The 27,038-nt window shown below is 38.1% G+C and overlaps 2 protein-coding genes across 3 annotated transcripts in view; one reads left to right on the top strand and one right to left on the bottom strand.

Moving 5' to 3' along the window:
• The window catches only part of LOC149907678 (uncharacterized), a 28,877-nt gene extending 20,727 nt beyond the window's left edge, over positions 1-8,150 (top strand). Inside the window, exons 19-41 of one of the 2 annotated variants that reach the window (XM_090102721.1) lie at positions 1-324; positions 417-577; positions 686-811; positions 945-1,169; positions 1,565-1,882; positions 1,970-2,141; positions 2,233-2,359; positions 2,439-2,553; positions 2,637-2,795; positions 2,876-3,097; positions 3,189-3,317; positions 3,403-3,567; positions 3,903-4,058; positions 4,135-4,233; positions 4,352-4,504; positions 4,719-4,856; positions 5,259-5,407; positions 5,708-5,825; positions 5,954-6,057; positions 6,431-6,593; positions 6,674-6,777; positions 7,044-7,143; positions 7,837-8,150. In XM_090102721.1, coding sequence (XP_089958847.1) covers positions 1-324; positions 417-577; positions 686-811; positions 945-1,169; positions 1,565-1,882; positions 1,970-2,141; positions 2,233-2,359; positions 2,439-2,553; positions 2,637-2,795; positions 2,876-3,097; positions 3,189-3,317; positions 3,403-3,567; positions 3,903-4,058; positions 4,135-4,233; positions 4,352-4,504; positions 4,719-4,856; positions 5,259-5,407; positions 5,708-5,825; positions 5,954-6,057; positions 6,431-6,593; positions 6,674-6,777; positions 7,044-7,143; positions 7,837-7,899 — 3,590 coding nt within the window. In that variant the 3' untranslated portion in view covers positions 7,900-8,150. The remainder of the gene's footprint in view (positions 325-416; positions 578-685; positions 812-944; positions 1,170-1,564; positions 1,883-1,969; positions 2,142-2,232; positions 2,360-2,438; positions 2,554-2,636; positions 2,796-2,875; positions 3,098-3,188; positions 3,318-3,402; positions 3,568-3,902; positions 4,059-4,134; positions 4,234-4,351; positions 4,505-4,718; positions 4,857-5,258; positions 5,408-5,707; positions 5,826-5,953; positions 6,058-6,430; positions 6,594-6,673; positions 6,778-7,043; positions 7,144-7,836) is intronic. The other variant, XM_090102722.1, reaches the window with a different exon arrangement.
• On the bottom strand, positions 8,141-25,491 carry Cand1 (Cullin-associated and neddylation-dissociated 1). Its single transcript, XM_090102723.1, has 24 exons — positions 25,266-25,491; positions 25,003-25,172; positions 24,701-24,914; positions 24,458-24,592; positions 24,197-24,354; positions 23,935-24,097; positions 23,631-23,804; positions 23,337-23,445; positions 22,309-22,442; positions 21,580-21,740; positions 20,843-21,045; positions 20,233-20,420; positions 19,953-20,081; positions 19,739-19,870; positions 18,217-18,388; positions 15,062-15,210; positions 14,052-14,212; positions 13,231-13,429; positions 12,455-12,574; positions 11,813-11,950; positions 11,078-11,266; positions 9,870-10,113; positions 8,950-9,096; positions 8,141-8,579 (listed from the first exon to the last, which is right to left on the bottom strand). The coding sequence occupies exons 1-24, from the start codon at positions 25,305-25,307 to the stop codon at positions 8,449-8,451; spliced, it is 3,762 nt and encodes a 1,253-aa protein (XP_089958849.1). The 5' UTR covers positions 25,308-25,491; the 3' UTR covers positions 8,141-8,448.
• Positions 25,492-27,038: the final 1,547 nt, after the last annotated feature.

The raw sequence follows: 27,038 nt of genomic DNA, 5'->3' as shown, positions 1-27,038 counted from the left end.
GTGAACTATACGTTGTAATGAAAAATGCTGGTCTTTCGTCTGCGGATGTTAATATGAAAGCACAAATGACCAAAGATATTGAGGATATTAAGATGAAATTATCAAAGAAGGAATCCGAATTTACAAATGAAAAAAATCGTTTGCAAACCGAGATTGGAAAATTAAAAGATTTAAATACTAATTTTGAAACAGAAAATAAATCACTACAAGAGAAAGCTAAAACTCTTGAAAGTGAAAACATTAATACTCTGTCTGAAAATAAGAAATTAAAAGATGAAATAAAAAAATTAGAATCCCAAATTGATAACTTAAACACTGATTTGAGTAAGAAATGCATCTTAATTATACCATTAATATACAACATTACAATATACGCAATAGTACCGAAAATAATTTAACTATTATATTATTTTTAGAGAAAACCGATTCTCAAAGTGCTACGTTAATAGATTGTAAAAAGAAAATCGAAGAACTTAAAAAGGAATTGGAGAACAAAGATAAAGAAGTTGAAAAGTTGAAAAAGCAAGCTGAAGCCCTTTCAAAATTAGAGCAAGACAAAAATAAATTGCTTAAAGAGGTTTGAAACAAACAATAACTTATATAAAGACGTAATGATAAATCGGGAAGAAATACGATTTTCACAATAAATAATATTACTTTGATTTTATTTTATTTTCATTTTTAGGTTGGGGATAAAACAAAAAAAATAGGTGAGTTGGAAAAAAAATTAAAGGACACTGAAGATAAATATAAGCGAACAGAGAAACTGTTAGCATCTCGAAAGGATCGTCTGTCTAAATTAGAGAAAGAGGTATGGGAATCGTTTTACTTTTTAAATATTAATTGCATTTATAATGTTGTTGTAATAATTTATAGTTACATTAGTAAGTATATATAAGCAGTAAGTAAAATAAATTTTATTATAAATCATACATTATCAATAGCTCTCTGAAGAAAAAGGCAACGTTGAAGCATTGAGTGATGCTAAGCGACGAATGTCTTTTGAATTATCAAGCGAAAAGGAAGAAATTCAATCAAAATTATTCAAGTCTGAAAACAAGTTTAAAACCTTAGAAACAGATATGAAGAAACTAAAAGCTGATTACGAGAATAAAATAACTAATTTAGAATCAACAATAGCTGCCAAAGACATTCATATAAAGCAACTGGTATTTTAAAAATTAAAGCTAATCAAAGCGCATGTACCAATCCCCGATTTAGCATTTTTTCCTATTTATCGCTCAAGCATGAGTAAATCCCACTGTGGAATATTTGTTCCGGAGATTCGGAAAGGCATTAAAATCACAGTTAATTTAAATGTGATCTCGATTTTCTCAATAAAAACCTGTGTATGTAATACTGACCAATCCCATTTTAGAGAAATGAATAAATATATCCATGCTATTTTTCACCTAGGTTTAGGTTTGCTTTGTTAGCCTGTAGGCCAACCTCAGATGAAGCATTTAATGTCCTTGTGTATCCCTAAATACGCGTGATAAAGCATGGCGTTTCTACTGCATCAAAATACTCTTCCCTATACTAACTAATGTATTGAACTTTACAGGAAGATGCTTTACGCGACACATCTAACCAAAAATACGATGAAGCAATATCATCTGTAGAATTGGCTCAGATTCAAGAGAAATATGACAGTACAGCAAAACAACTACAAGAGAAACAAGAAGAGTTAGCTTCGACTAAACAGGAACTAAGCAAAATAGAAAAGGAGTTTTCAGCTTCGAAAAATGAATTATCGCAACTCAATTCTACTATTAATAAAGCTGAAATGACTAAGAAAGAACTCGAAGAAAAATTGAAAGCAGAACAGAAGGAAACCAAATATTGGGAAAGCAAAACATCCGAAATTGAAACCGATTTACAGGTTAACTTAAAGATTGTGTTTCTAAAATATTTTAAAATATTATCTCGATCTTAAGAAACAATGTACAAAATGATCATCTTGTTTTAGGCGGAAAGAAAGAAGCTAGAGCGCATGCGTACATCTCACGATAAGGACACTAAAAATAAAGAAGCAGAGTTAGCAACTTTAAAAGGAAAATTAAAAATTCTCGAGCAAACCTCAGGAGCTGGTGCTAAGAGAATCGCAGAACTTAAACAGGAATACGAGGACACAATCAAAAGTTAGTTTAATGCAATGTGAATATTTTTAAGTGTATACAAAAACGGGGGAATCTGTACCTATAAAAATATACATATTGTTTTATTTTACAGAACTGGAACATAAAATAGCTATGGAAAAGGCTGAGTACGAAGAACTAACTGGCAAATATGAACTATTAGAAGAAGAACATGTAGTTACAAAAGCTAGACTAACTGTTGAGAAAGAACAAGCCCAAGGGTAAGAAAATATTAATTATCACAAGCATAATGTTTTAGTTTTATAGCTTCTATAATATAATACTTTAAAATTATTTTAGCGACTTAATACACGCCCAAAAAGAACTAAATACAACACTTATGGAGCTTAAAACACTTCAAGAAAATTATGATACACAATCTTCTGCTTGGCTTAGTGAACAAGCAACTTTACAGGTATTTTTTTAATATTAATAAATTAATAACAATAATAGCAAGTATCTATTCAAATTTTTATTACTAACTATTTACATTGGTAGAAAGAAATATCATCTTTACAAGATCGTCTATGTGGAGGCGGTTGGGAAGTTGAGAAGTCACGGTTAAGCACAAAATTAGAGCAACGTGAGAAGGAATTACGAGATGCAATAGAAAAGCATGAAGTTTTGTCACATCATCACGATATTGCTAAAAAAGAAGTAAGTACCTGCTTTTTTATTTCACTTTTTTAAGGTAGCTACTTATTGGTAATTTATACGTTTTTAATGTATAATTTCAGTTGGATGAAGCCAAACGAAAACTAGAAGACTATGAAAAAGTAAGCAAGGTTCAAAGGACTCTTACTGCAGATAATGCAGAACTTGAACGTGAACTTAACACTTTAAATACTCGGTTAGAACAAATGGAAAAGGCTAGAAAGAACGAAATTTCTGAAACTAAAATGAGATATGAAGGCCAAATGAACTCAATGCGGGATGAGCTGAAATCTTTACATAATCAAGTAATATATTTTTTTATATTATTATGATTGTAGGTAACTACTATATTGCTATATTTTTGAACTATATTTAAATAATATATTTTTCTTTCAGGTGTCACGATTTAAACGAGAACGTGATAATTACAAACAAATGCTTGAATCAGCTCAGCAGACCCTGACAGACATGAAAAATGGCAATAAGACAAGAGCTCCAAGGGCCTCTATATCGAGTACAGATGATGTAAGTTACATACTGTTTTTACGCTGATTATTGTTTGGTTTCTTCTTCATCATGAAATAAAATATAATTTATGAAAATTTTTCAGGAGGAATATCGGAACAAGGTAGCGACATTAGAGCAACAAGTAGCATGTTTAGAAGATGAGCTATGTGAAGCAAGACTACTGTCTTCTAAACTTAACTCTGAACTTGTCAGTGAAAGATCATCGGCGGAAGTACGGTTAGCAGAAATGCAGTCACGTATTAATGAGGTAAGTTACGAATTTATTTTTCTTTTATTAGGTACCTAATATTTATATAGATTACTAGATTTCCGCCCGCGGCTTCGCCCGCGTTTTCGGCTTCGCCCGCGTTTTCAAAGGAAAACCCGCAAAGTTCCCGTTCCTGTCGGATTTCCGTAATAAAAAGTAGCCATGTGTTATTTTGGTATATTTTTATTAACTACCTACATACCAAATTTCATTGTAATCGGTTTAGTATTATTTGTATGAAACAGTAACAAACATCCCATCTTCACAAACTTTCGCATTTATAATATTAGTAGGATTGTTGTGAACTCTTTTCGACATCTTTTTGTAATTTCCAGTACGAGGAAGACCGTCTTTTATCATCAGGAAGAGCCCGTGTCTCTGGGCTCGCTACTCGAATGGAACTCGCGTGGCACAAAGAGAGAGATGAACAACAACGATTGCTGCAGGAAACTTCCACGCTCGCCCGGGATTTGAGACAGACCCTGTTTGAGGTAATTCGTGATTTCAGTTTTACTACTTAAAATAATTATGAATCAAAAATATTTATTTAATTACATTATCTTATAGTTGGAACGAGAGAGAGAAAAAGAGAGACTCGACATGAAGAGGCGTATGGATCAAATTAAACGAACTACGGAAGAAGAAACTGAAGAAGCTAAGAAGAAGGTAAGTAGTACCGTAATTTTTTAATGCTAATGATGAAAAAATCTGCTTTGAATTTAATTTATATAACGTGAGATATGTCTGCTTCATAAGATAGTCTAATAAAAGTTTAATTTCGCAGGTGTCAGAATTACAGTGCGATCTATTAGAATTACGTGACGCCCACGCGAAGCTTCGTACAGCAAATGAGAAATTGAGAAGAGATAAGGAGCGACACGACCGCGACCGGGATCAAAATAAATTACTCGTCGGATCACTCAAACGGGCTCAACAGGTAATTGTTGGAAAATTTTGAATGGAAAGGAAAATTTTGTTCGAACGAGTTTATGAGAGTTTATATACCTACTGTATATTGGTCAACTCTAAGATTCATAGATACTGTTTTTCGAATCGATGGTAAATGATAAAGATATGTAATGACGATTCGAAGTGCTTCTAAAAGAAGTCTAATTGAATAAATATATGTTTGAGTTTGATTAATATTTCAGGAGGACGACCGCGTAATAACTCAACTATTGGAAACTATAGACGATCTTATAAAACAGAGTCCTGAATTATTCCGCAATGAAACACCAATTAAACCTGAGAAGAGCCTCGCGACACCAACTCCTCCAAGACGAAATAGAGTAAGAATCGAATACGATTTTTTTAAGTAAACACCCTATTTACAGCACGTGGTTATCCAAAATCCTTTACACATTTTTGAGTTAATTTTCAAGTTAATAACAAAAAAAACGATTCGGCTTGTTCAGATGCATATAGAAACGTATTTTGATTATTTTTTTATGAGAGCAAATTTTTGCCTCATCATTCCACTATAAACAATAAGCGAGATGTATGTACTGAATTCGATTTATGATTGAAACTGGTATAGTTGATTAGCCTCCAGCAAGGCAATACGAGGAGTAAATGTGTATTTCTTTTGCTAATCTTTATTAAAATGATTTCAATTTTCCATTCGTAGTATCTAAAACACCAATATAATAATTTAATAATTTCTAAAACATCAAAAATTTGCTTTCTTCCAGTCATCAAAGTCCCGTTCCCGTTCCGCGACGCCCGAGCACTCCACCGCAGAGCTAGTATCGACGGGCACGCGCTTGTTGCGTCTCGCGGACGAACTGCGGGCTTCACGCATTGCAGAGCGACAGAGACGACAACTCACTAATGCTAGACGGTACGTGTTTAGGGTAAAGCTCGCCTCAAAAGCGATATACACTCCAAATTAAAACATAGAGTATATTAAAAAAGAGTAAGAGAGCATCTTTCCCATTTTATGTTCTTTTTAGATTTCAATAACAATGAGAATGAGTACTTACAATATTATCTTTAAACTTATACAGCTATACAGGTACAGGTACAAAATAAAATTGTTCAATTTGCGATAAATGGAAATGATATTATGGCTACGTGAAGAACAATATAAAAATTCATAGATCTATTTTATAAATGTAAACTTAATATAATATTTCAATAGTGCAATGTCTACTGAGCCACGTGACACCATGACTGTATCATCGACGTCGAGGGCTCCATCACGAGTACCTTCCCTCAAGAAGCGATCCATCTCACTTGAGCAAACCACTAAGGATCAGGTAAAACCACTTAATGAACATTTTTAAACCTATTCAATTTATTTATAAAAAGCAAAGTGTGTGTGTGTGTAAGCCCTGGGTATATGTTATAAGTTTTATTAATGTAAACTTTTATTTACATTACATAGTCATCAATTTGGAAATCGGTTGACGACAGCAGTGTATCTTCAATGCAATCGCTAGACGGTGACGACAGATTATACACAATGCAACGGGATACTAGTCTAGACAGGCGAGTAAAACACACAAAAATATATATTATTACTATAGTTACATTATTTGAAGTAAGATTGTGATTTCAAAGCCTAGCCAAGAGCGAGAAGGCAATATGTCATTGTGCGGCCGAAACTATGGGCAAAAGCAAGTATTTCTATAGCTTGTGCGTTATTTTAGTACGTAATAATCACTGCAAAGTTCATGAAAATCCGTTCAGTGATTTTTGCGTGAAAGAATAACGAACATACATCCTAACATCATGTTATAATAGATACTTAGTACAAACCAAGAATGTTCAACGTTCATATTAAAAGCAACAAATTACAATTCCCAATGTTTAGTAATTATATTTTCCCTAAGTCTTATATATTACTTTATTAAATTTACAGTCGTCTATCTGGAGGTTCAGCCCAGAGTGAAGTGTTGCCATCTGAGAAGAAAAAGAAGAAGAGTCTATTTGGCAAGTTAAAGAAGCTGACCAAATCAAGATCCATCGATGACCACGTTGACAGCGAAGCGGTTGATTTTAGACCCATTGGGAATGTATCGCAGGTATTTAACACTAATTCTATACATGTATATCTTATTAGATGTAAGAGTAACTTCCATTATCGTTCTTATTTCTATTACAGCAAGGTTCAGATTCGGATATGAGCGCGACGGGAAGCAAACAAAATTTACGTGGAAGATTGTCGGACATGTTCAGTAGAAAGGGGCAGTTATCGCGTGGCAATAGGTAAAAATCGTTTCATTATAAGTTGATTTATGAATGTATTCTTAAAAGTAGTTGAAAAATTATTAATTCAGGCTATTTAGATACGTTCATTTTTATGCAAGTATGTAGATAGATAGATAATTTTTTATTGCACACACACAAGATATATACAATAAACACAGAAAATCACAAACTGATGCAAGTAATAGTATGTAGATAGTTTGATAGTGATGGTAAAGTGAAAATAAACGAGAATGCTATAAACTCATGTTTTTATTTTTTTACAGCAAAGAGCAAAGCCCTGACACGGGCTCTACGAGTGGTTCCCGGTCCATACTACGGAACGCTAGCTCGTCTACACTGCCACGTAGTGCTACTCTAAATACGGTATATTTTTCAGTTACTGTCTACTAAAATAATGTATTATAAAATAATTTGGAAAATCCAAAAGTGCACGCCTCATAATTTTTTTTTAATAAATATTTATTAATTATTATTTTTGTTTATTTAATAACAATTAAACCACATCGAATCAGACCCTGAAAAATGAAAGGGTTCTATTCCTGAGCATACTCAAGCGTAAGAGAAAAAAAAAGACTTGATTAGTAAAGTATTTCGGTCGCTATCGTGTTAACAAGAAAAAGGATCCGCACATACAGACACACGGACGTCCAAGACAGAATTTTTTTAAACTGTTTTTCAACTAGTTTAAATAACAAAAATGACATCAAAAATATCATGAACGTTAAAAATAGTGTTTTTTCTTAATATGTGTGTGTATGTATTATCTTACAAGTGCAATGTATGATACATAAAGACATTTTAAGTTTGAAAAATCAGATGTTTTGCGCGAAGTGACAGTAGTACCCACCTCAACGCTTCGCTTATGAGGCGTGCAATAAAGTTATTAATGTAAGAAAACTCCATGTTCCAAGACAGGCTATACTACTAGACTTGGTACATAAGGAAAACTTAGTGTAATGCTAGCTCATTTATGAAATGTGTAGTTTGTGTGTAAGCTATTTAAACTTGTTGCATTGATAAAAAGTTAGATTTGTAATCTAAGTGTTATATTTACAGACTGAAAGTCAAAGTTCAAGAGCTGCGAGCACCACGCCCGGAACCAAGAGGAAAGGGAAATAAGCAGACAATTTTGTTTATCTTCATTATATTATATCCACCCTCCTTTAATTATTCCAAATAGCTTGTAATATCACAATACATATCAACGATAGAACTACCGGCGAAATATCTGTCTATTTTACAATGTGTCTTAAATGCCAAATGATCTACTGAATCTATCAATTTAAATCCATTTATTACGCCACAAATGTTTGCAATCCCCAGTTTTTGTGTATTTACCTTTTTAAAAAATAAACGTTGATTAACATAAACATGCCTTTTATTGAGATTAACAAGATATATTCGTACAAAAGCGCACAAGTGTAGAAGAGCGATCTTCACAAATAGTTTTTACAATTTTAGCTACGAATGCGTCCAATCGACTCACTGTACACACATTAAAGTGACACGCACCATATACGCACATATAAATTTATGACTAATTAAATGCACTGGGCACACATAAAAAAGGAGCAATTCGAATAAAAAAAAAACGAAAATAAGTGGAAAATCTATTAAAATTTTCATCATTTACAACATGAGTATGTGAACGAATCGGTAATGTCGCGGCTAGCTCTGGTCCATGAGGTTGGAGTCGAGTCCGGAGCCGCTCGAGTCCTTCAGGATCGACTCGAAGATCGGCTGCAGGTCGGGGAACGACTTGATTTGCGTCACGAAGTCCATCAGGTGCGGGTTCTTTTCTGAAATTTACGGGCCCACGTCAAATGTCACATAATATTGCCAAATATCAATGAGAAAGACGAGATCTCACGAATCATACAAGTTCTAGAATTGTTACTGTATCCTTTGCAATTATAAAATAACTGATTCCACGGTCCACCTCCAAGCAACGATAAAAAGATATTAACACATTACATAATGAATGATGACATATAACAATACACTACATAATAGGGAACATACATATTTTGCAATAAAATTTAATAATATTTTAATTACTTGTAAATAAAATAATATTCTCCGAAAATGCAAGACCAGTAACGGGATTCCGGATCAACTCGAGCAAAACAAAACCGGAACAAGCGGCTAGTTTAGCACAAAAGTACTAACCGGCTTCAGGAATCTGCAGCAGAGCAGCGGCTGCGCGCAGGGCGGAGCGCTTGAGCTCGTCCTGCTTCTCGTACTCCTGCTTCACCGAGTTCGCCTTCACCTTCATCGTGCACGTCGCGCGCAATGGCTCCACTAGGCTCTCCAACCCTGTGAAAAGTTTCAGTGATCAACACTTTTTTAGTGAAAAAAATTGGTTGTTTGTAAAGTAGGTTTACGATCGAGATGTTTACGTGATAACGTCTTATTGGTGGCAGCGCTCGAGATGAGACGGGAGATCGGTCCGTCTCTCTCTCGTTATACCTGCAATCGCGCTCGTGAGGTTTTGGTGTGACACAAGTTTCTGAACATGTCACCCAACTAAAACGATTTTAAAAACGTTATCACGTTAAAAAATATAATTTGGACATAACCTACTCGTATTATAAATGCGAAAGTTTGTTAGGGTGGATGAATATAATATGTATTTTTGTTACATACCTAACACATGAGTTCATTTCTATAAAGTCAAATATTTCTTCAACTTTATTGCCCGCGGGTGAAACAATATACAAAATATGTTTATCCTATAACCTCATTTTTATGAAGCAAAGCAAAACACATCGCTTTAAAAAAAACAATCCTTCAAATTCTCTCTACAACAATTCTCTAAACCGAAATCAACCACCTAGACCTCTCAATATTCAAATACTGAAGTATTTGTAAACCACTAAGGGCCGATTTTTCAATGCTTGGAGAAAACTTATCCGTCCAATAAAGTATTACACGATAATATTAAAATGTCACGTAAACTGTCAAATACGGGCAATTAGAATACGTTTTTAAAATGGTAGTTTTATACATTATTCGACGAATAAGTTTTATCCAAGCATTGAAAAATCGGCCCTAAAAAAAATACGTGTCCATACAAAACCAATACTAACTCTGCAGCACGACCGCGGGGCAGAGCGTAGCCAAGCGCGCGCACATCAAGTACGTGAGCATCTTTATATCGTAATGGTCACGTAGTCCATCCTCCACGTGGCGCAGGAACTCGAACACATCGAGCCGGTCGAGGCACGTGCCCAGCAGTGTGTACATGCACTCGAACGCCGCTTTGCGCAGGTCCAGCCCGTCGTCCACAGAATGCTTGAATGGGCCCATCTCCACCTCGCGGATCAGCTCTTTCTGTTGGAAAAATATGGAGCGGATAATGTTTTATTTTTTATTTTTATTTTTATTAAGAATTTCCAACAAAGAAAACATAATTTATAAACTCTTAATACTAAAATAGCTTATCGTATAATAACAATATATGTTTCTTTACTTATAGGAAATTACAACAATCGTATATTTAAACGGATAACAATATCATGTTAGTTTAATGAAAAAATGAATTACAATTTCTGATGCAGGAATTTTTACAATTATACAAAAAAACAAATAATAATATACCAAAGTAGATTCAAAACAAAGCAATAATATCGTTTTTACTAATATTACTAATTAAAAAACTAATGCTGACTACTATTATTATTATTACATATTTACACTTTATTTATTGTTAATAGTATGGTACCTTGATTTGTAATGTTACATTTATTTATGTACATTGTAAGTTTTCGTGTTTATTTTTTGTATTTTTTTCTTGTCACACTAGCAATCAAAAGTAAAACTGTTGTTGTTACCACAACAAATACCTATTTTCAGTAAAATATTACTGGCAAATATTACAGTTCGATTCAAATGGTGGCGGTTTGGAAGTTAACTGCGAACGCACGAGCGCGCAGGTATTCGGATATTTACGCGCTCGTGCGTTCGCAACGACCTAACGTTCTAACCTAAGAGCTAGCGCGCAAGAGCAACTTTTGTCTCTCCCATCAACTCTATGGGCTAGTAAGAAAGTGCGCGCACGTAGCGACGCAACTCCCCATAGAGTTGATGGGAGAGACAAAACAACCGCAACTAGCGGAGACAAAAGTTGCTCTTGCGCGCTAGCTCTAACCTAAACGTTCCGGTTATATCTAAAATTGTTATCTGCGCATCAGATCGTTCGATGTTCCCAGCCACCATTAAGTTTGAATCGTACTGTATACGACTGCTTCATTAAAGACGGCGATATATGTTCCTCTCGAGTTGTTCGTGAGCTCACCTTGACCTTCGTCTCTCGGTAGATAGTGGGCAGCACGTGCGGCAGCAGGTCGCGCACGAGCGAGGGCTTGTTGTGCGCGGCCGAGTTGAACGCGACCAGCGCCACGCGCCGCACGCACAGCTCGGGGTCGCGCAGCGGCACCAGCAGCTCCGCCATGCACGCGCGCAGCAGGCCGTCTATCGCTTGCGGCTGCGGATTAGACACGTGTTATTGAAATCCAGATCAATTTTATTTATTAAGCTAATGCATAGCTTCTATCGCGGGCCTTGAGCGCGGGGACCGAATCGAGAAATTCCGTAACGAAAAAACCTCACGCTCCCCACTCCGACGGACACGGAGGTGTGGCTTGAAGGCATAGCATGCAATAGCTTTACCGCGGCAGTCCCCGAGTGCCACACGTTTACCACACCCGAGTGCCACACGGTAACAAACTTAAGAAAAACAGTATTATGTTAATGGAGCAGTGTTACAATGAGAGCATAATTTACACAAAAGGCAGCTGCCTGATGCTGAACAGCAATCATGTTAATTTCAGTAATACGCATATATTTGTCATGTGATGAGAGCGAAAGTAAAATAAATGTATTTTCTTCACAAAATGTATCATATTTTAATATTAACTATGCACATGAAAGTAATTAGTAATTATCGAATACTTTTTTTTACAAAATACATTTTAAAATAACAGCGGGAAATAAGAGAAACAAATGAAAAATTACGTATTAGTTCACTAACCTGATCCGAAATTGTAAACTTAACGGCGGTAACAGCAGTTGTCCTGGTGAGCGGCTCTGGCGACTTTAGGAACTCCTTGAGATGAGGCAACAAGTCTTGTGGCTCCAATAAACATAATTTTCCTAAACATTCTGCAACCTAAGGAAAAACAAAGTTATTTTTAGCATTCTTTTCGACAAGGTAAAGTCCGGACGCGAACTAGGAAGAATTTCGTACATTAACCTGTTATTACCTGTCACTGTCACTCACGCGTAAATATAATGTGTCTTGCTCGCTTAGATGCAATGACCGCCGTCCTCAGGGATTGTAAACCTTTAACCTGAGAGTGTAAGGTTTGTTCTTGATTGCATGTGGTTTTTTTATTGACCTTGAGTCACGACAAAACGTATCGTATAATATATCGTGGTTATTGAAAAAATTTAAATGTAACTAATAAGTATTGTAAATGAATAAAGGACATTTATTTAATAAGTTAGTAAAAAACATTTTCTCCTCTAAATATTTCACGTAAACTGAACTTCATTCAAAAATGTTTGTGACCACTGTCAGTAGGTAAAGAGGTCATAGTACGAAATTCTTCCTGCTCCGCGACTGGACTTTAGTAAATATTATGTCGTAAAACAGGTAAGAAAATTTACTTACTACATTCCGAGACCCTTCCTCCGCGCATTGGCAGTGCTTTGATAACTGTACCCAGATTTCTGGTATGAAAGGCCTTAAGGCCTCAACTCCTTCGGGCGTTGTTGATTCACAAGCTATTATCTGAGAAAAATAAAATAATAGTTATGTTAATTAAATTATAATAATTCATTATTTAGATATTTCTGTACATTATCCATGCAGCATAAAATATAATAAAAATTATTTCCTAAATATCAAATTTTTAGCTTATGATTTGTAATGAAAAAGGAACTTTTATAGTTCAAATTTAACTACATGTCACAATTAGTTTTTCTTTGTTGTCAGTAACTTACTTCTCTGAGCGAGTGTAACAGCAGATACTGCCTCTTGGGTTGTGCCTCAATCTCTCCCAGTATGAAAGGCAGGAATTCAGGCAAATTGCCCACCGCTACTGAACCTACATGTCACAATTATGGGGCTTCTTTGTTGTCAGTAACTTACTTCTCTAAGCGAGTGTAACAACAGATACTGCCTCTTGGGTTGCGCCTCAATCTCTCCCAGTATGAAAGGCAGGAATTCAGGCAAATTGCCCACCGCTACTGAACCTACATGTCACAATTATGGGGCTTCTTTGTTGTCAGTAACTTACTTCTCTAAGCGAGTGTAACAGCAGATACTGCCTCTTGGGTTGCGCCTCAATCTCTCCCAGTATGAAAGGCAGGAATTCAGGCAAATTGCCCACCGCTACTGAACCTACATGTCACAATTATGGGGCTTCTTTGTTGTCAGTAACTTACTTCTCTAAGCGAGTGTAACAGCAGATACTGCCTCTTGGGTTGCGCCTCAATCTCTCCCAGTATGAAAGGCAGGAATTCAGGCAAATTGCCCACCGCTACTGAACCTAGCGCATAACTCGCGGCTGACTTCACCTCTTCGGATGATGGTGTGAACGAGTTGAGCAATACTTCCTTCAGATTCGGTATGGAGCTTAGATCCCTGTTGAAATAAATAATTAAGTATACAATAATTATATTTCGTTTTTTTTTTTGTTTGTAAGCTGAATAGAATAGAAAATCTTTAAACGGATAAAACATAGTAATTTAATAAATGGGTGTTTCATTTATAGGAGTATAGTTATGACGATCAAAAAGTCTTTCAGTTATTCTTATACCATACAATTAAAGATCTGTATAGATAACTATAACCTTTCTTTCTATTAAATCTTTAAAACTACGCAACGGATTTTGATGCGGTTTTTTTTAATAGATGAGTGATTCAAGAGGAAGGTTTTAGTATATAATTTATTAGGTTTTAGACAAAGCGGGCGAAAAGCTAGTATGGGATATATTAAACCAAGAAGCTTATATCTAATACACTGGAGATTGCACTATGACCATTAAATTGTAACAAGAAAATATTACGTTGAATGTGATGAATGAATGAATTTATCCCTTTCACAACAGTTGGTGTGAAAGGGATAAAAAAACATACAGGCGTCATTCAACGTCATATTTTCTTGTTACAATTTAATGGTCATAGTGCAATCTCCAGTGTATTAGATATAAGCTTCTTTGGTTAAACATAAGCGTGTATATAAATAAAGTAAATAAGCACGCACAGATGCCTCCCAATCTCAGCGATAGCGAGCAGCGCGAACATGTGCACGGTGTCGGCGGGCGGGTCGGCCGCGTCGCGCAGGAAGGCGCGCGTGGTGTGCAGCGCCTCGCCAGAGCCGCCCACCACCACCGCCGCCACGCACTTCGCCAGCGAGTGGTACGACTGCACACACACGTGTGAAATACATACAAACATTTTGTTTCAGACGAGAAGCTTATATCTAATACACTGGAGATTTCAATATGAACATTAACTTGTAACAAGAAAATATGACGTTAAATGACGCCTGTATGTTTTTTTATCCCTTTCACACCTAGGTAGTTAGTTAGGTGTGAAAGGGATAAAAAAACATACAGGCGTCATTCAAGGTCATATTTTCTTGTTACAAGTTAATGTTCATACTGAAATCTCCAGTGTATTAGATATAAGCTTCTTAGTTTCAGAACATTTTATTTAAAGAATCATATAGTTAGATGTTTTAGGTAAATTAATATATTGATTATTTAAATTTATTACAACAATCACGGCCATATTTATTTCACGTTATTGGAATAACTCTGCAATTCGAAAAATATTTTATACTAGCTGCGCCCCGCGGTCACACCCACGTGGCTCCGCTCCTTTTGGTCTTAGCGAGATGATAAATGACGAAGCCTATAGCTTCTAAATTCATTCATTCTAAAAATAATTTACAAATTAATCCATCAGGCCCCGGAATCACAGACACAATAGAAAATCTATTGTGTCGCGGCCGGATCTGGCCGTTCGGGGCTCAATGAGTTAAAAAGAAAACCTGTCTGTTTTTTTTTTTAGTTTAAAAATATCTGTAGTTTCACAAGTTTCAGCATCAACTTATAAAACGATGAAACACAAAGATTTTTCGAAAACATTCAATTCGATATCACAACTCTACTGCAATTACAACTATAATTATTATAATAACAGTATCAAGTAGTGAAGTACACATTTTGACACTTCCTTATACGCGATTAATCTACTGCCAAAAGTTACCTGTTTAATATGATGTGCAGTGGCGTTATGTTCAGTGGGACGGTGTACAGGGGCCACTAATAACGCAAGTAACTCCCTACGAGAGCAACCCGCTACGTCCGCTTCCACAAGCGCAGACAACACACCCACCATTGCCTTTAACGCGCCACCTAGATTTTAATAATTTGTACTATTGCACGCCTCATAAGCGAAGCGTTGAGGTGGGTACTACTGTCACTTCGCGCAAAACATCTGATTTTTCAAACTTAAAATGTCTTTATGTATCATACATTGCACTTGTAAGATAATACATACACACACATATTAAGAAAAAACACTATTTTTAACGTTCATGATATTTTTGATGTCATTTTTGTTATTTAAACTAGTTAAAAAACAGTTTAAAAAAGTTCTGTCTTGGACGTCCGTGTGTCTGTATGTGCGGATCCTTTTTCTTGTTAACACGATAGCGACCGAAATACTTTACTAATCGAGTCTTTTTTTTTCTCTTACGCTTGAGTATGCTCAGGAATAGAACCCTTTCATTTTTCAGGGTCTGATTCGATGTGGTTTAATTGTTATTAAATAAACAAAAATAATAATTAATAAATATTTATTAAAAAAAAATTATGAGGCGTGCACTTTTGGATTTTCCAAATTTTATTTTTTTATACTATGGATCTATAATTAAAATATTCAAGTCATGATTTCCTATTAGTATTTCCGAATAAAAGCAAGTACATATGACCAGGCAATAATGTATTGACTCTGGTTGCGATCTTGCAAATATTTGGAGTTTCAAAGCACTGACAGTAAAATCACTCATGCAACAATTAGCTTTAGCTTTTGAAGTGAAACAAACTTCTTTAGGCGCGTTGAGAGTAAAATTTCAAGGTCGCGACTCGCGTCATGGCAATGCTGACGCGTCACGGAGTAAGGCGACGATTTTGGTGTCTTTGAATCTTGCCAAAGAAGTTTCACTTTTGACACGTGTGCTCGGCACGCAGGTACTTTTTTTAACTATATTTAGTATGTTATACGATATTAGCACTGAATCATTTTGTATCCAATTATTGTCCTTTTTATCTTTGGTACATATGTAAAGAATTAATAAATCAATTATCTAGTATTCTAATACGCCGGCCACACACTCGAGTGGTATGGGAAGTAACGAGGAAAGTAGGCAGAGACATAGTGTGGCAACGTTACTCGTCATGTCACTCGTCGTGCTCATCGTCCTGCTCACTGCTCCCTATTTTGTCGGTTTTTGCGCGCGAGTCAAAGGACCGGCAATACGAGTGCGAATGTCTGGCCACATACTCGCGCGATCGCAGTCCGCATCGAGCGCTCGCGCAAGACGCACACGTATGCAAAATTGGAAATTATGTCGTCGCCAAGAATGGAAAGGTCAAATGAAAAAGTGTTAATGCTTTTTATGTTTGAGGAAGACGACGACGATGTATATTTTTACTACATACATTAATATAATTAGCTATAGTAAAAATGCATAGCGCGCACGCTGCCATCGTTTCAACGTCCATTGTGTGAGACAAGGCAAATGACAAGTGTGGAACGTCGCGAGTAGAGCAGTGTGTGGGCAGAGAGGGCAATGTCACGGCGAATAACGGCAGCGCGAGGAGCATAGTATTTCATAGTATTAAGTATGATCCACCTTGCAGCAGCGGCGAGTTGGCCAGCGCCAGTATGTTGGGCGTGAGCGCGGCGCGCGCGTCGTGCGTGAGCGCGGCCGGGCAGCGCCGGCACACGCGCGCCACCAGCGTCAGCGCCGTCTGCGCGCAGTGCAGGTCCGCCTCGCACACCAGCGCCGGCACCTGGTACTATATAGCGGTAAGGCGTCACCTTGCAGCAGCGGCGAGTTGGCCAGCGCCAGTATGTTGGGCGTGAGCGCGGCGCGCGCGTCGTGCGTGAGCGCGGCCGGGCAGCGCCGGCACACGCGCGCCACCAGCGTCAGCGCCGTCTGCGCGCAGTGCAGGTCCGCCTCGCACACCAGCGCCGGCACCTGGTACTATATAGCGGTAAGGCGTCACCTTGCAGCAGCGGCGAGTTGGCCAGCGCCAGTATGTTGGGCGTGAGCGCGGCGCGCGCGTCGTGCGTGAGCGCGGCCGGGCAGCGCCGGCACACGCGCGCCACCAGCGTCAGCGCCGTCTGCGCGCAGTGCAGGTCCGCCTCGCACACCAGCGCCGGCACCTGGTACTATATAGCGGTAAGGCGTCACCTTGCAGCAGCGGCGAGTTGGCCAGCGCCAGTATGTTGGGCGTGAGCGCGGCGCGCGCGTCGTGCGTGAGCGCGGCCGGGCAGCGCCGGCACACGCGCGCCACCAGCGTCAGCGCCGTCTGCGCGCAGTGCAGGTCCGCCTCGCACACCAGCGCCGGCACCTGGTACTATATAGCGGTAAGGCGTCACCTTGCAGCAGCGGCGAGTTGGCCAGCGCCAGTATGTTGGGCGTGAGCGCGGCGCGCGCGTCGTGCGTGAGCGCGGCCGGGCAGCGCCGGCACACGCGCGCCACCAGCGTCAGCGCCGTCTGCGCGCAGTGCAGGTCCGCCTCGCACACCAGCGCCGGCACCTGGTACTATATAGCGGTAAGGCGTCACCTTGCAGCAGCGGCGAGTTGGCCAGCGCCAGTATGTTGGGCGTGAGCGCGGCGCGCGCGTCGTGCGTGAGCGCGGCCGGGCAGCGCCGGCACACGCGCGCCACCAGCGTCAGCGCCGTCTGCGCGCAGTGCAGGTCCGCCTCGCACACCAGCGCCGGCACCTGGTACTATATAGCGGTAAGGCGTCACCTTGCAGCAGCGGCGAGTTGGCCAGCGCCAGTATGTTGGGCGTGAGCGCGGCGCGCGCGTCGTGCGTGAGCGCGGCCGGGCAGCGCCGGCACACGCGCGCCACCAGCGTCAGCGCCGTCTGCGCGCAGTGCAGGTCCGCCTCGCACACCAGCGCCGGCACCTGGTACTATATAGCGGTAAGGCGTCACCTTGCAGCAGCGGCGAGTTGGCCAGCGCCAGTATGTTGGGCGTGAGCGCGGCGCGCGCGTCGTGCGTGAGCGCGGCCGGGCAGCGCCGGCACACGCGCGCCACCAGCGTCAGCGCCGTCTGCGCGCAGTGCAGGTCCGCCTCGCACACCAGCGCCGGCACCTGGTACTATATAGCGGTAAGGCGTCACCTTGCAGCAGCGGCGAGTTGGCCAGCGCCAGTATGTTGGGCGTGAGCGCGGCGCGCGCGTCGTGCGTGAGCGCGGCCGGGCAGCGCCGGCACACGCGCGCCACCAGCGTCAGCGCCGTCTGCGCGCAGTGCAGGTCCGCCTCGCACACCAGCGCCGGCACTTCTGTTAGCACCTGGTGCACACCACGGTAATACACGCTTTAAATATTAGCTTTCCGCCCGCGGCTTCGCCCGCGTTTGCAGAGAAAACCCCGCACAGTTCCCTTTCCCGTGGGATTACCGGGATAAAACCTATCCTATCTCTCAAGTTGGATCGAACTGCACATGGTGTGCGAATTTTATTATAATCGGTTAAGTGGTTTAGAAGTCCATTGAGGACAAACATTGTGACACGAGATTTATATATATTAAGATGTGTAGCAGCCTTTATAGGTAGCAGGGAGAAGCTGGATACGTATGGCCCTAGATAGGGAACCTTGGCGCAAAATAGAGGAGGGTTTTACCCTTAAGACGCCACCTAACGATTAATGGAAACAAACTGAATAATTATGTCATATAATGTATATTTAATGATAAGTGGAAACAAAGCTTATAATATAATCCTTATGGAAGACGCGTGTCCCTACAGTGTGAACATATTATATAGGCCAATTATGATAAATATTACAAACATTGACAACTAGTATCACAATCACGCTCAAAAATTGTCCGAAGCAAAACTCTGCCTACGCGTTTATTAGGCAGAGTTATCTAATAAGCGACTTTGAACCTAATTTATACATACATACTTAAAAACTATGTCTGATATTTAATAAGAAAGATTATTGTGTCAGAATTGTATGATTGATATATTGAAGATGTTTATATTTATTAATAAAACCGGCCAAGTGCGAGTCGGGCTCGCGCACAAAGGGTTCCGTAGCAGCAAATATAATAAATTACAGTTAAATCAACCTATCTCAAAAACTATAAGAGATACTTTGATCAAACCAAAAATCGTTGAAAGAGTTAATTAGCATGCATCACCTCTATTTTTTTTAGAATTTTATACCCCGTAGTTATAAAAATAGAGGGGGGGGGACATACTTTTTACGACTTTGAGAGCTGATATCTCAAAAACCGTTCACTTTAAGAAAAATGTTTTTTAGAAAACTTTATATCATTTTAAAAGACCTTTCCATTGATACCCCACACGGGTATGTACATCGAAAAAAAAAATTTCATCCCTCAGTTACATGTATGGGGGGCCCCACCCCCAATTCTTTTTTTTACTATTTAGTGTCATATTTTTGTAGCGGTTCATACAACACATATTCCCATCAAATTTCATCACTGTAGTACTTATAGTTTCCGAGTAAATCGGCTGTGACAGACGGACAGACGGACAGACGGACAGACGGACATGACGAAACTATAAGGGTTCCGTTTTTGCCATTTTGGCTACGGAACCCTAAAAATGAAGTATTCAATGAAATATTGATATTTTGCTTGAAACTTATTATTTGTATGATGAAATACTTTACCTTGCTCAACAATTCTATACTAATAGCATTGCTGTAGTTTTGCACTAAGGTGTCGAGTAGCACCAATGTGGAAAGTTTTAACGCCCGTTGATTTTTTCGCAAAAATGATCCCAGAATAGGCACTGCATCTGACTGCAAAAGTTTTAATGTTGTTAATAAATTCGGTGTTTGAAGATTATAAATATTTAAAGAAATAATGGATCACAATACATACCAATATAGGTCTCAGGTCGATACGAAGAGGCGACGACGCAATTTTAGTCAATGCTTTGACTGTTGTAAGTCGTGTGATTTCATTGCGTAATCTCTCCAAAAATATTGGCAAACATACAGGCAGTTCATTCTGAAACAAAAGAAGTAGATTAAATTTCAAGAAATCAGATTTTATTGCAAGCATTGTTATAAAAGGTTAAAGATGATGTGAATTTCCAAATTTTTTTCCTTTAATTTTTTTTAGATTAATTAAAATGCACACAATTTTGTTCTCTATTCACCTGTAAATAGTCACCAAAGTGGCATATAAGCTGTCCGCAAGTGGCGATCGCCCGTTCCTTCACCTCTTGGTCCATGTCCGTAGCGCGCAGTCTAACGAGCGTACATTCGTACATCGCCGGGATGAACTGCTGGAACTCTGCCGGTGGCGGCTCTACTTGTACGTCCCCATCGATGTTTTCGATGTTATCTGTATAGATGAATACATAAATATTTATAAACTGTTATGAGAGTACACGAAAAGGAGATGAAGGTGTAAAATTAAATATTCGTTGAAACTAGTTTAAGATTGTATGATAATAATTAATTGCACAATATAGATGAAATCCCTTGAGTATGTGGGTTGGTCTAATTATCATATTATGTATATAGCGAAAGTAAGAAACACTAACACTTGGAAGGGGTCGCAACAGAAACAAAAAGCTATTTTTACCTTATATTCGATACTAACGAGTAATTTATGATATTTATATTGCCTAATTATAGCTACCCTGTTCATTGACATATTATTGACATATTATTAAAGTTGAAATAGTTTATACTTTAGGTAAAGTAGTAGATATGAGAGACCTAAATACTACAAACATGAAAAATCATGGATAAACAACATACCCAATGGGCGCATGATCTTAACGAGCGCCTGCAGCACGCGCAGCGCCTCCGCGGTGACCTTGTAGAAGGGGTCGGGCACGCACGCCAGCACGGCCGGCAGCAGCGCCGCCACGTGCGCGCGCAGCCCCGCCGCGCCGCCGCGCACCAGCCACCACACGAACACCAGCGTCTCGATCTTCATTGAGGACGCCGTGCCTTTGTCCCTGTGTACCGTGCTATTTATTAACTAATGTTACTGTTTAGGTGTGCTAATAGTGACCATTTAGGATTAATAATAAAATATTATAATATGTAGACAGAACATCCTTACTAATATTATAAATGCGAAAGTAACTCTGTCTGTCTGTTACTCAATCACGCCTAAACTACTGAACCAATTTGCATGTGAAATTATGGAGATATTTTGATACCCGAGAAAGGACATAGGCTACCTTTTATTGCGAAATATGTACCACGGGCGAAGCTGGGACGGACCACTAGTCTACAATAAAACACAAAAGAGCCAAAAAACCGAGTGAGACACATCTTTGTGTTCAGGCATTACAAAATCATGACGTTATCAGTTACTATCGAATACTAATTCACTGTAAAACTTGTATAAAATGTTTGTTAAAAATATTTTTTTATAAAACAGAAAAACAATGTTGTAGGGTAAAAAGACTATTATGTTACACATAAGTTTCAAAATTTGCCTAACATGCAAATTATAAACACAATCACCATAGACAAGTACTCACATGAGGGGCGGTGTAAGTGCGCGTATCACCCTAGCGGCGTGGTCTGTGAGGCAACCGGGCGCGGCCGCCAGCAGCTCGCGCAGTAGAGCCAGCGCCGCACCACGGGCGCGCACGCTCCGCCCGCGGATCACGCGTAACGCGCCGCGGACTATACTTGGCACCTGTGCCCAACATTTTCATAAATGGCCTTTTACTTATAACCAAAAAAAAATGTGTGGTTTTATGAAACCACGGTAAAAGTGAAACTGTTCGAACGGTTCCGAACACTGCTTTGTGTAGCACATGTCGCGTGACGGTCGGCTGCCGAGTAGGTATACCTACTCGGCAGCCGCGATACACGCGACATGCGCTACACAGACCAAAAAGTTTGAGACGATGTAATAAAAGTTTCACTTTAAAAAATAAATTAAATGTATATTTTTCGAATATAATAAAGTGATTCAAAATTCATTCTAAAAAATATTCGTAATTTTATTCGTAAAATTACGAATATTTTTCGTATCAAAATAAGCTATTAAATTCATTAATTCAAATTGGAATGAAAAAATCTATTAAAAATATTATTCCTCAAACAATCAAAATAAACACATAAATGATCACAAGAAGAAAGGTTAGAATTTTTATAACTAGAAATATTTTCACCTTTGAAAAAGCTACATTATGCCTGTGTTACAAAAGGTATACCTGTGTACTTTCATAATAATTTTTTTGTGACAATTAATAACTTACCCTTTGAATAAGCAATGCTTGTGGAGAGTTGTCAGTGGGCGCGATAGTCATCTGTAGAGCGGGAGGCGGACGCGTTGCTCTAAGTAACGCCGTATACGCACTCAAAATGTCGCACTTTACATTTTCTTCGCGCTCTTTAATATAAATAAATACATAACATTACTATTGGTCTAAGATCCGAACATAAGGCGAAATTCAACGGCGTGATAATAGAATGAGACCAATTTTATAATTAATTTAGTCTATTAAAAAATGTATTAAAAATGGGTTGACTGGGACAATCCTGGACAGGACATTTTTAATGAATTAAATTTTTTTTATTTATTTTTATTTTTTACTAGCGGTCCGCCCCGGCTTCGCCCATGGTACATATTTACGTTTTCTCTACATAAAAACCATCCTCGTACTTCAAGGAATATAATAAAAAAAGGATTATCGAAATCGGTTCAGCCGTTCTCGAGTTATGCGCTTACCAACACATTTTGCGAATCATTTTTATATATAAGAAGATTAATTGCAGTTTCGAGATAATAAAACAATTTTGTAATAAAACAGTGCTGACATAATTTATTTTTTCATCATCTTATCAAGTGAAAGTAACTGGTACCGACATACCTGTTTATACCTGCCAACCTAGCCGTTTGTCCCGGTAAATATTAGAAAACGACTATGACTGCACATTCTGTAGGTTTCATACTTTAAGTCTATTATATATTTTTTTTTTATTATCTTGATACTGCAATTAATTAAAAAATATGTTTTTTTTTTAATTCATTAAAAATGTCCTGTCCAGGATTTTCCCAGTCAACCCATTTTTAATACATTTTTTAATAGACTAAATTAATTATAAAATTGGTCTCATTCTATTATCACGCTGTTGAATTTCGCCTTATGTTCGGATCTTAGACCATATAGTATCAAAGTAACATGTTCTTATCTAATAAATAATTAATTAGTCTAAACAACAATTGTAATTGTTACTATTTTTAGTATATTCTCTTGTGTTTTAATTGAAGATTAAATCTTACCTTTGAACCTGGCTATCAATGCTGGTGAAACTGTAATGTACATTTCTGCTAACAGCTCATGCCGAGTTGAAATCACAGACTCAAGGCATTTTGCTGCAGCTCTTCTCACCTGTACAAAAGAGAATGTTGTTTTAAACAAAATAATAATCTTAAAATAAAATTATATAATTATAAAAAATTGAATGATGATTGGGTACATGCATGACTTGTTTTGAATAAGATTGAAAATGGAAAAAAGTGAAAGAATTTATGAGTTGACGTCAATAAATACACTACAAAATGCAATGATCATACCTTCCAAGACATATCATCATCATCTGAATATTCTTCAGAGTCAGATTCAGGGTCCGCATCTGGTTCAAAAGATTCTTCCTCCATTTCTTCGTCCTCCCCGCCACCTCCTTCTTCCTCATCTTCATAGTTATAATTTGGATCATATGTTATCATTTTTAAGCACAAATCAATAATCTGAAATATATATAAAATTATTTACTATTTAGGTTATGTTTGTATGCCAAAAAGCTACAAAGATTTCAGTGTGATTTTAATTAAATACAAGGTCTCGTCATATTTTGTTCAATTACAAAAGAACACTTACAGTAGGTATGTGAGGTTGAACCTCTTTGGGACATTTAAGTACGATAGCTTCAAGGGCTTGCAAACAGTGCTCCCTCAATTCTTCATCAGAATCAGTGGAATGTTCTAGAACCTGAGGTGCTACTCTCCATAACTGTTCACCAAATCTGTGGCCAGCTTGACGACTTAAAATAAAACCATCAATGAATTAATTTTCAGTGAAACTATTATGTGAAATTTAAAATAATAAATAGTACAATTTTGTTCAACTCATAATTTCTTACCAAATGGAAGCAATACATTGTATATGTGTACGGCTTACGCTAGCTGATGTAGAAGTACTTAAGCCCTCCAAAAGATGATCAATGAGTTTGTTATATAATGTAGCATTACAAGACATAACTAAATGGGATAATGCTACAATAGTTCGCTTGCGGACAGCCTGGAAAAATATTATAAGTATTGATTTCATACAAGTTAGATAAGGTACATGTTTAAGATTGCATTCACAATTTAAATTATATAATTTAATTGCCACTACATACCTGACGAGGTGAAGCAAGTTGTGGAAGTAAAGAATTTAAAAGCATGGGGTGAAACGAAATTAACAGCCCTCCAAATCTACTAAGTAGATCAGCCAAGATATCAAGTGCTTCCAATTGTACAGACACATCCTCTTGCTGTAAAATAAGCAGATAAATTATTTCTAAATGGTATCCTAGTCTATAAATAATAATTTATAACTATACAAGTAACATAGAAATGTTTTGGTTATAATGTCCATTTACCTTCTCAATAGCACTGCTCAGTCTACCAGTTATTTTTTTACAGACATTTGCTGCTAAAGTGTTGGATCCCAAAGGTAATTCTGATATTACAGTTTTTAGGCCAATGCTACTTATATCACGAAGTTGCTCTGTATCTGACAACATATTGGCACAAAGGGTTTCCACTATACCCTCGACTTGATATTCCTTGACTTTGTTTACTAATGGTCCGAGACTGTGAAAATGAGTAAAAAAGTTTTTAGCCTAAATAAACTAAGCACCTTCTGTACTGTGTGTTATAGTAAAAATAAGGGAAAACATACCACTTTACAGCCAAATTTTGAACCTCCCCGTTCTTGTCTTCGAGTAAACGAAGTAACATTTTTACAACTTTTCTTTCAGAATCATCGTCAAGTTTGATGCTATCTTTTTGCAACTCAGTCATCAAATCATTTGTAGCCATAAATCGAAAGTCCTTATCATTAGAAGTCATCTGTAATGATAGATAAAATGAAATTAAAACACTGTAAATGCTTATAGCAATGAAGAAACGTAGTTTTAATTGGAAAATGAATGCACCGGTTACCTTCTCCAGAAGATTTGCTATTTGATAGGAAACACTAGCCATTTTGATCGGTTATAGTTTTCGTTTTTCCAAAACAGCGAACGTTATGAATTCATAAGATCTTAAATTTTCTTTTTTATAGTCATAAATTGTGAACAAACTGACAGAAAATCTAATTTAATCCACTGAAAAGATCGAAAAATAATGCACCGATTGATAGATGATTGTTCCTGTTCCATGCCAAGCGAGAAAATAGATTTGTACAGATTAATAAGATTATTAAACTAAATGTTACCATGACCACCTTAGAGTATATATACTATCTGTAGAGTGCGAATAACCAAGTGGGAACAGTAGGCACAGGTGGGAACAACACGTTACACGACGTTCCCGCCGCGAGTGCTCGTACTTCGTAGTCGTGGTTGAGTGCTATCGAAGTGCGTTTCTTTGGGGATTTTTTTCATATTTACGAATAAACATGATGAAATGTGCAGTTCGATCTTGCAAGAAAAACACAAAATTGAAATCCAGTATCACATTTCATCAGTAAATCGATTGTTGTATTTATTTTAATGAAAATATATCTAGCATCGCGGGAGTAAAGGGGAAGTGGGAGGCGGACACACGCAGGCTCGCTCGCACACCCTTCGCGCGCCTCACTGCCGCCACGTGATCTTAGTGATGTGACTTGACCAACGCTGTACTCGATAGTTTAAAAGAAAAAATATATTTTAACATATTATTTATTAAACTTTAAAATTAAAACTCTTTTAAAAATGTATTAAAAATAATTTTGTGGTGTGTTTTGTATCTTACACTCCCCGTTTTCCAATTACAGCACAAGAGCGCATTATGCGGCATAATGCTTAACGTTGAATGTTTCAACTACAGCAACGCTTCGCACAATCGAGCAATCAAAAGTAATGCGCGTGAATTGATGCGTGCAATCGATGCCAACTGTGACAGAAAATTAACAAGTGTTTTCCCCAAGAAGCTTATATCTAATACACTGGAGATTTCAGTATGAACATTAACTTGTAACAAGAAAATATGACCTTGAATGACGCCTGTATGTTTTTTTATCCCTTTCACACCCACTTGTCAAGTTAGGTGTGAACGAACACGAACACGAACACGAACACGAACACGTACACGAACACGTGTGTGAATGTGTTTGTGTATGTTCACATTCACATTCACATTCACATTCACATTCACATTCACATTCACATTCACATTCACATTCACATTCACATTCACATTCACATTCACATTCACATTCACATTCACATTCACATTCACATTCACATTATTCGTTGTTCGTTGTTCGTTGTTCGTTGTTCGTTGTTCGTTGTTCGTGTTCGTGTTCGTTGTTCGTTGTTCGTTGTTCGTGTTCGTCGTTCGTTGTTCGTTGTTCGTTGTTCGTCGTTCGTCGTTCGTCGTTCGTTGTTCGTTGTTCGTTGTTCGTTGTTCGTTTTTCGTTGTTCGTGTTCGTTGTTCTTTGTTCGTTGTTCGTTGTTCGTTGTTCGAAGTTCGAAGTTCGATGTTCGATGTTCTATGTTCGATGTTCGATGTTCGACGTTCGACGTTCGTTGTTCGTTGTTCGTTGTTCGTTGTTCGTTGTTCGTTGTTCGTTGTTCGTTGTTCGTTGTTCGTTGTTCGTTGTTCGTTGTTCGTTGTTCGTTGTTCGTTGTTCGTTGTTCGTTGTTCGTTGTTCGTTGTTCGTTGTTCGTTGTTCGTTGTTCGTTGTTCGTTGTTCGTGTTCGTGTTCGTTGTTCGTTGTTCGTTGTTCGT

The sequence above is a fragment of the Colias eurytheme genome, chromosome 6, assembly GCF_061535395.1.
Source record: "Colias eurytheme isolate Ceu_HAF_F1 chromosome 6, ilColEury1 Martin Lab GWU primary, whole genome shotgun sequence".
In the NCBI taxonomy this organism is placed as follows: domain Eukaryota; kingdom Metazoa; phylum Arthropoda; class Insecta; order Lepidoptera; family Pieridae; genus Colias; species Colias eurytheme.
Note: the sequence above shows the minus strand (reverse complement) of the source record. Positions and strands in the feature narration are given on the sequence as shown.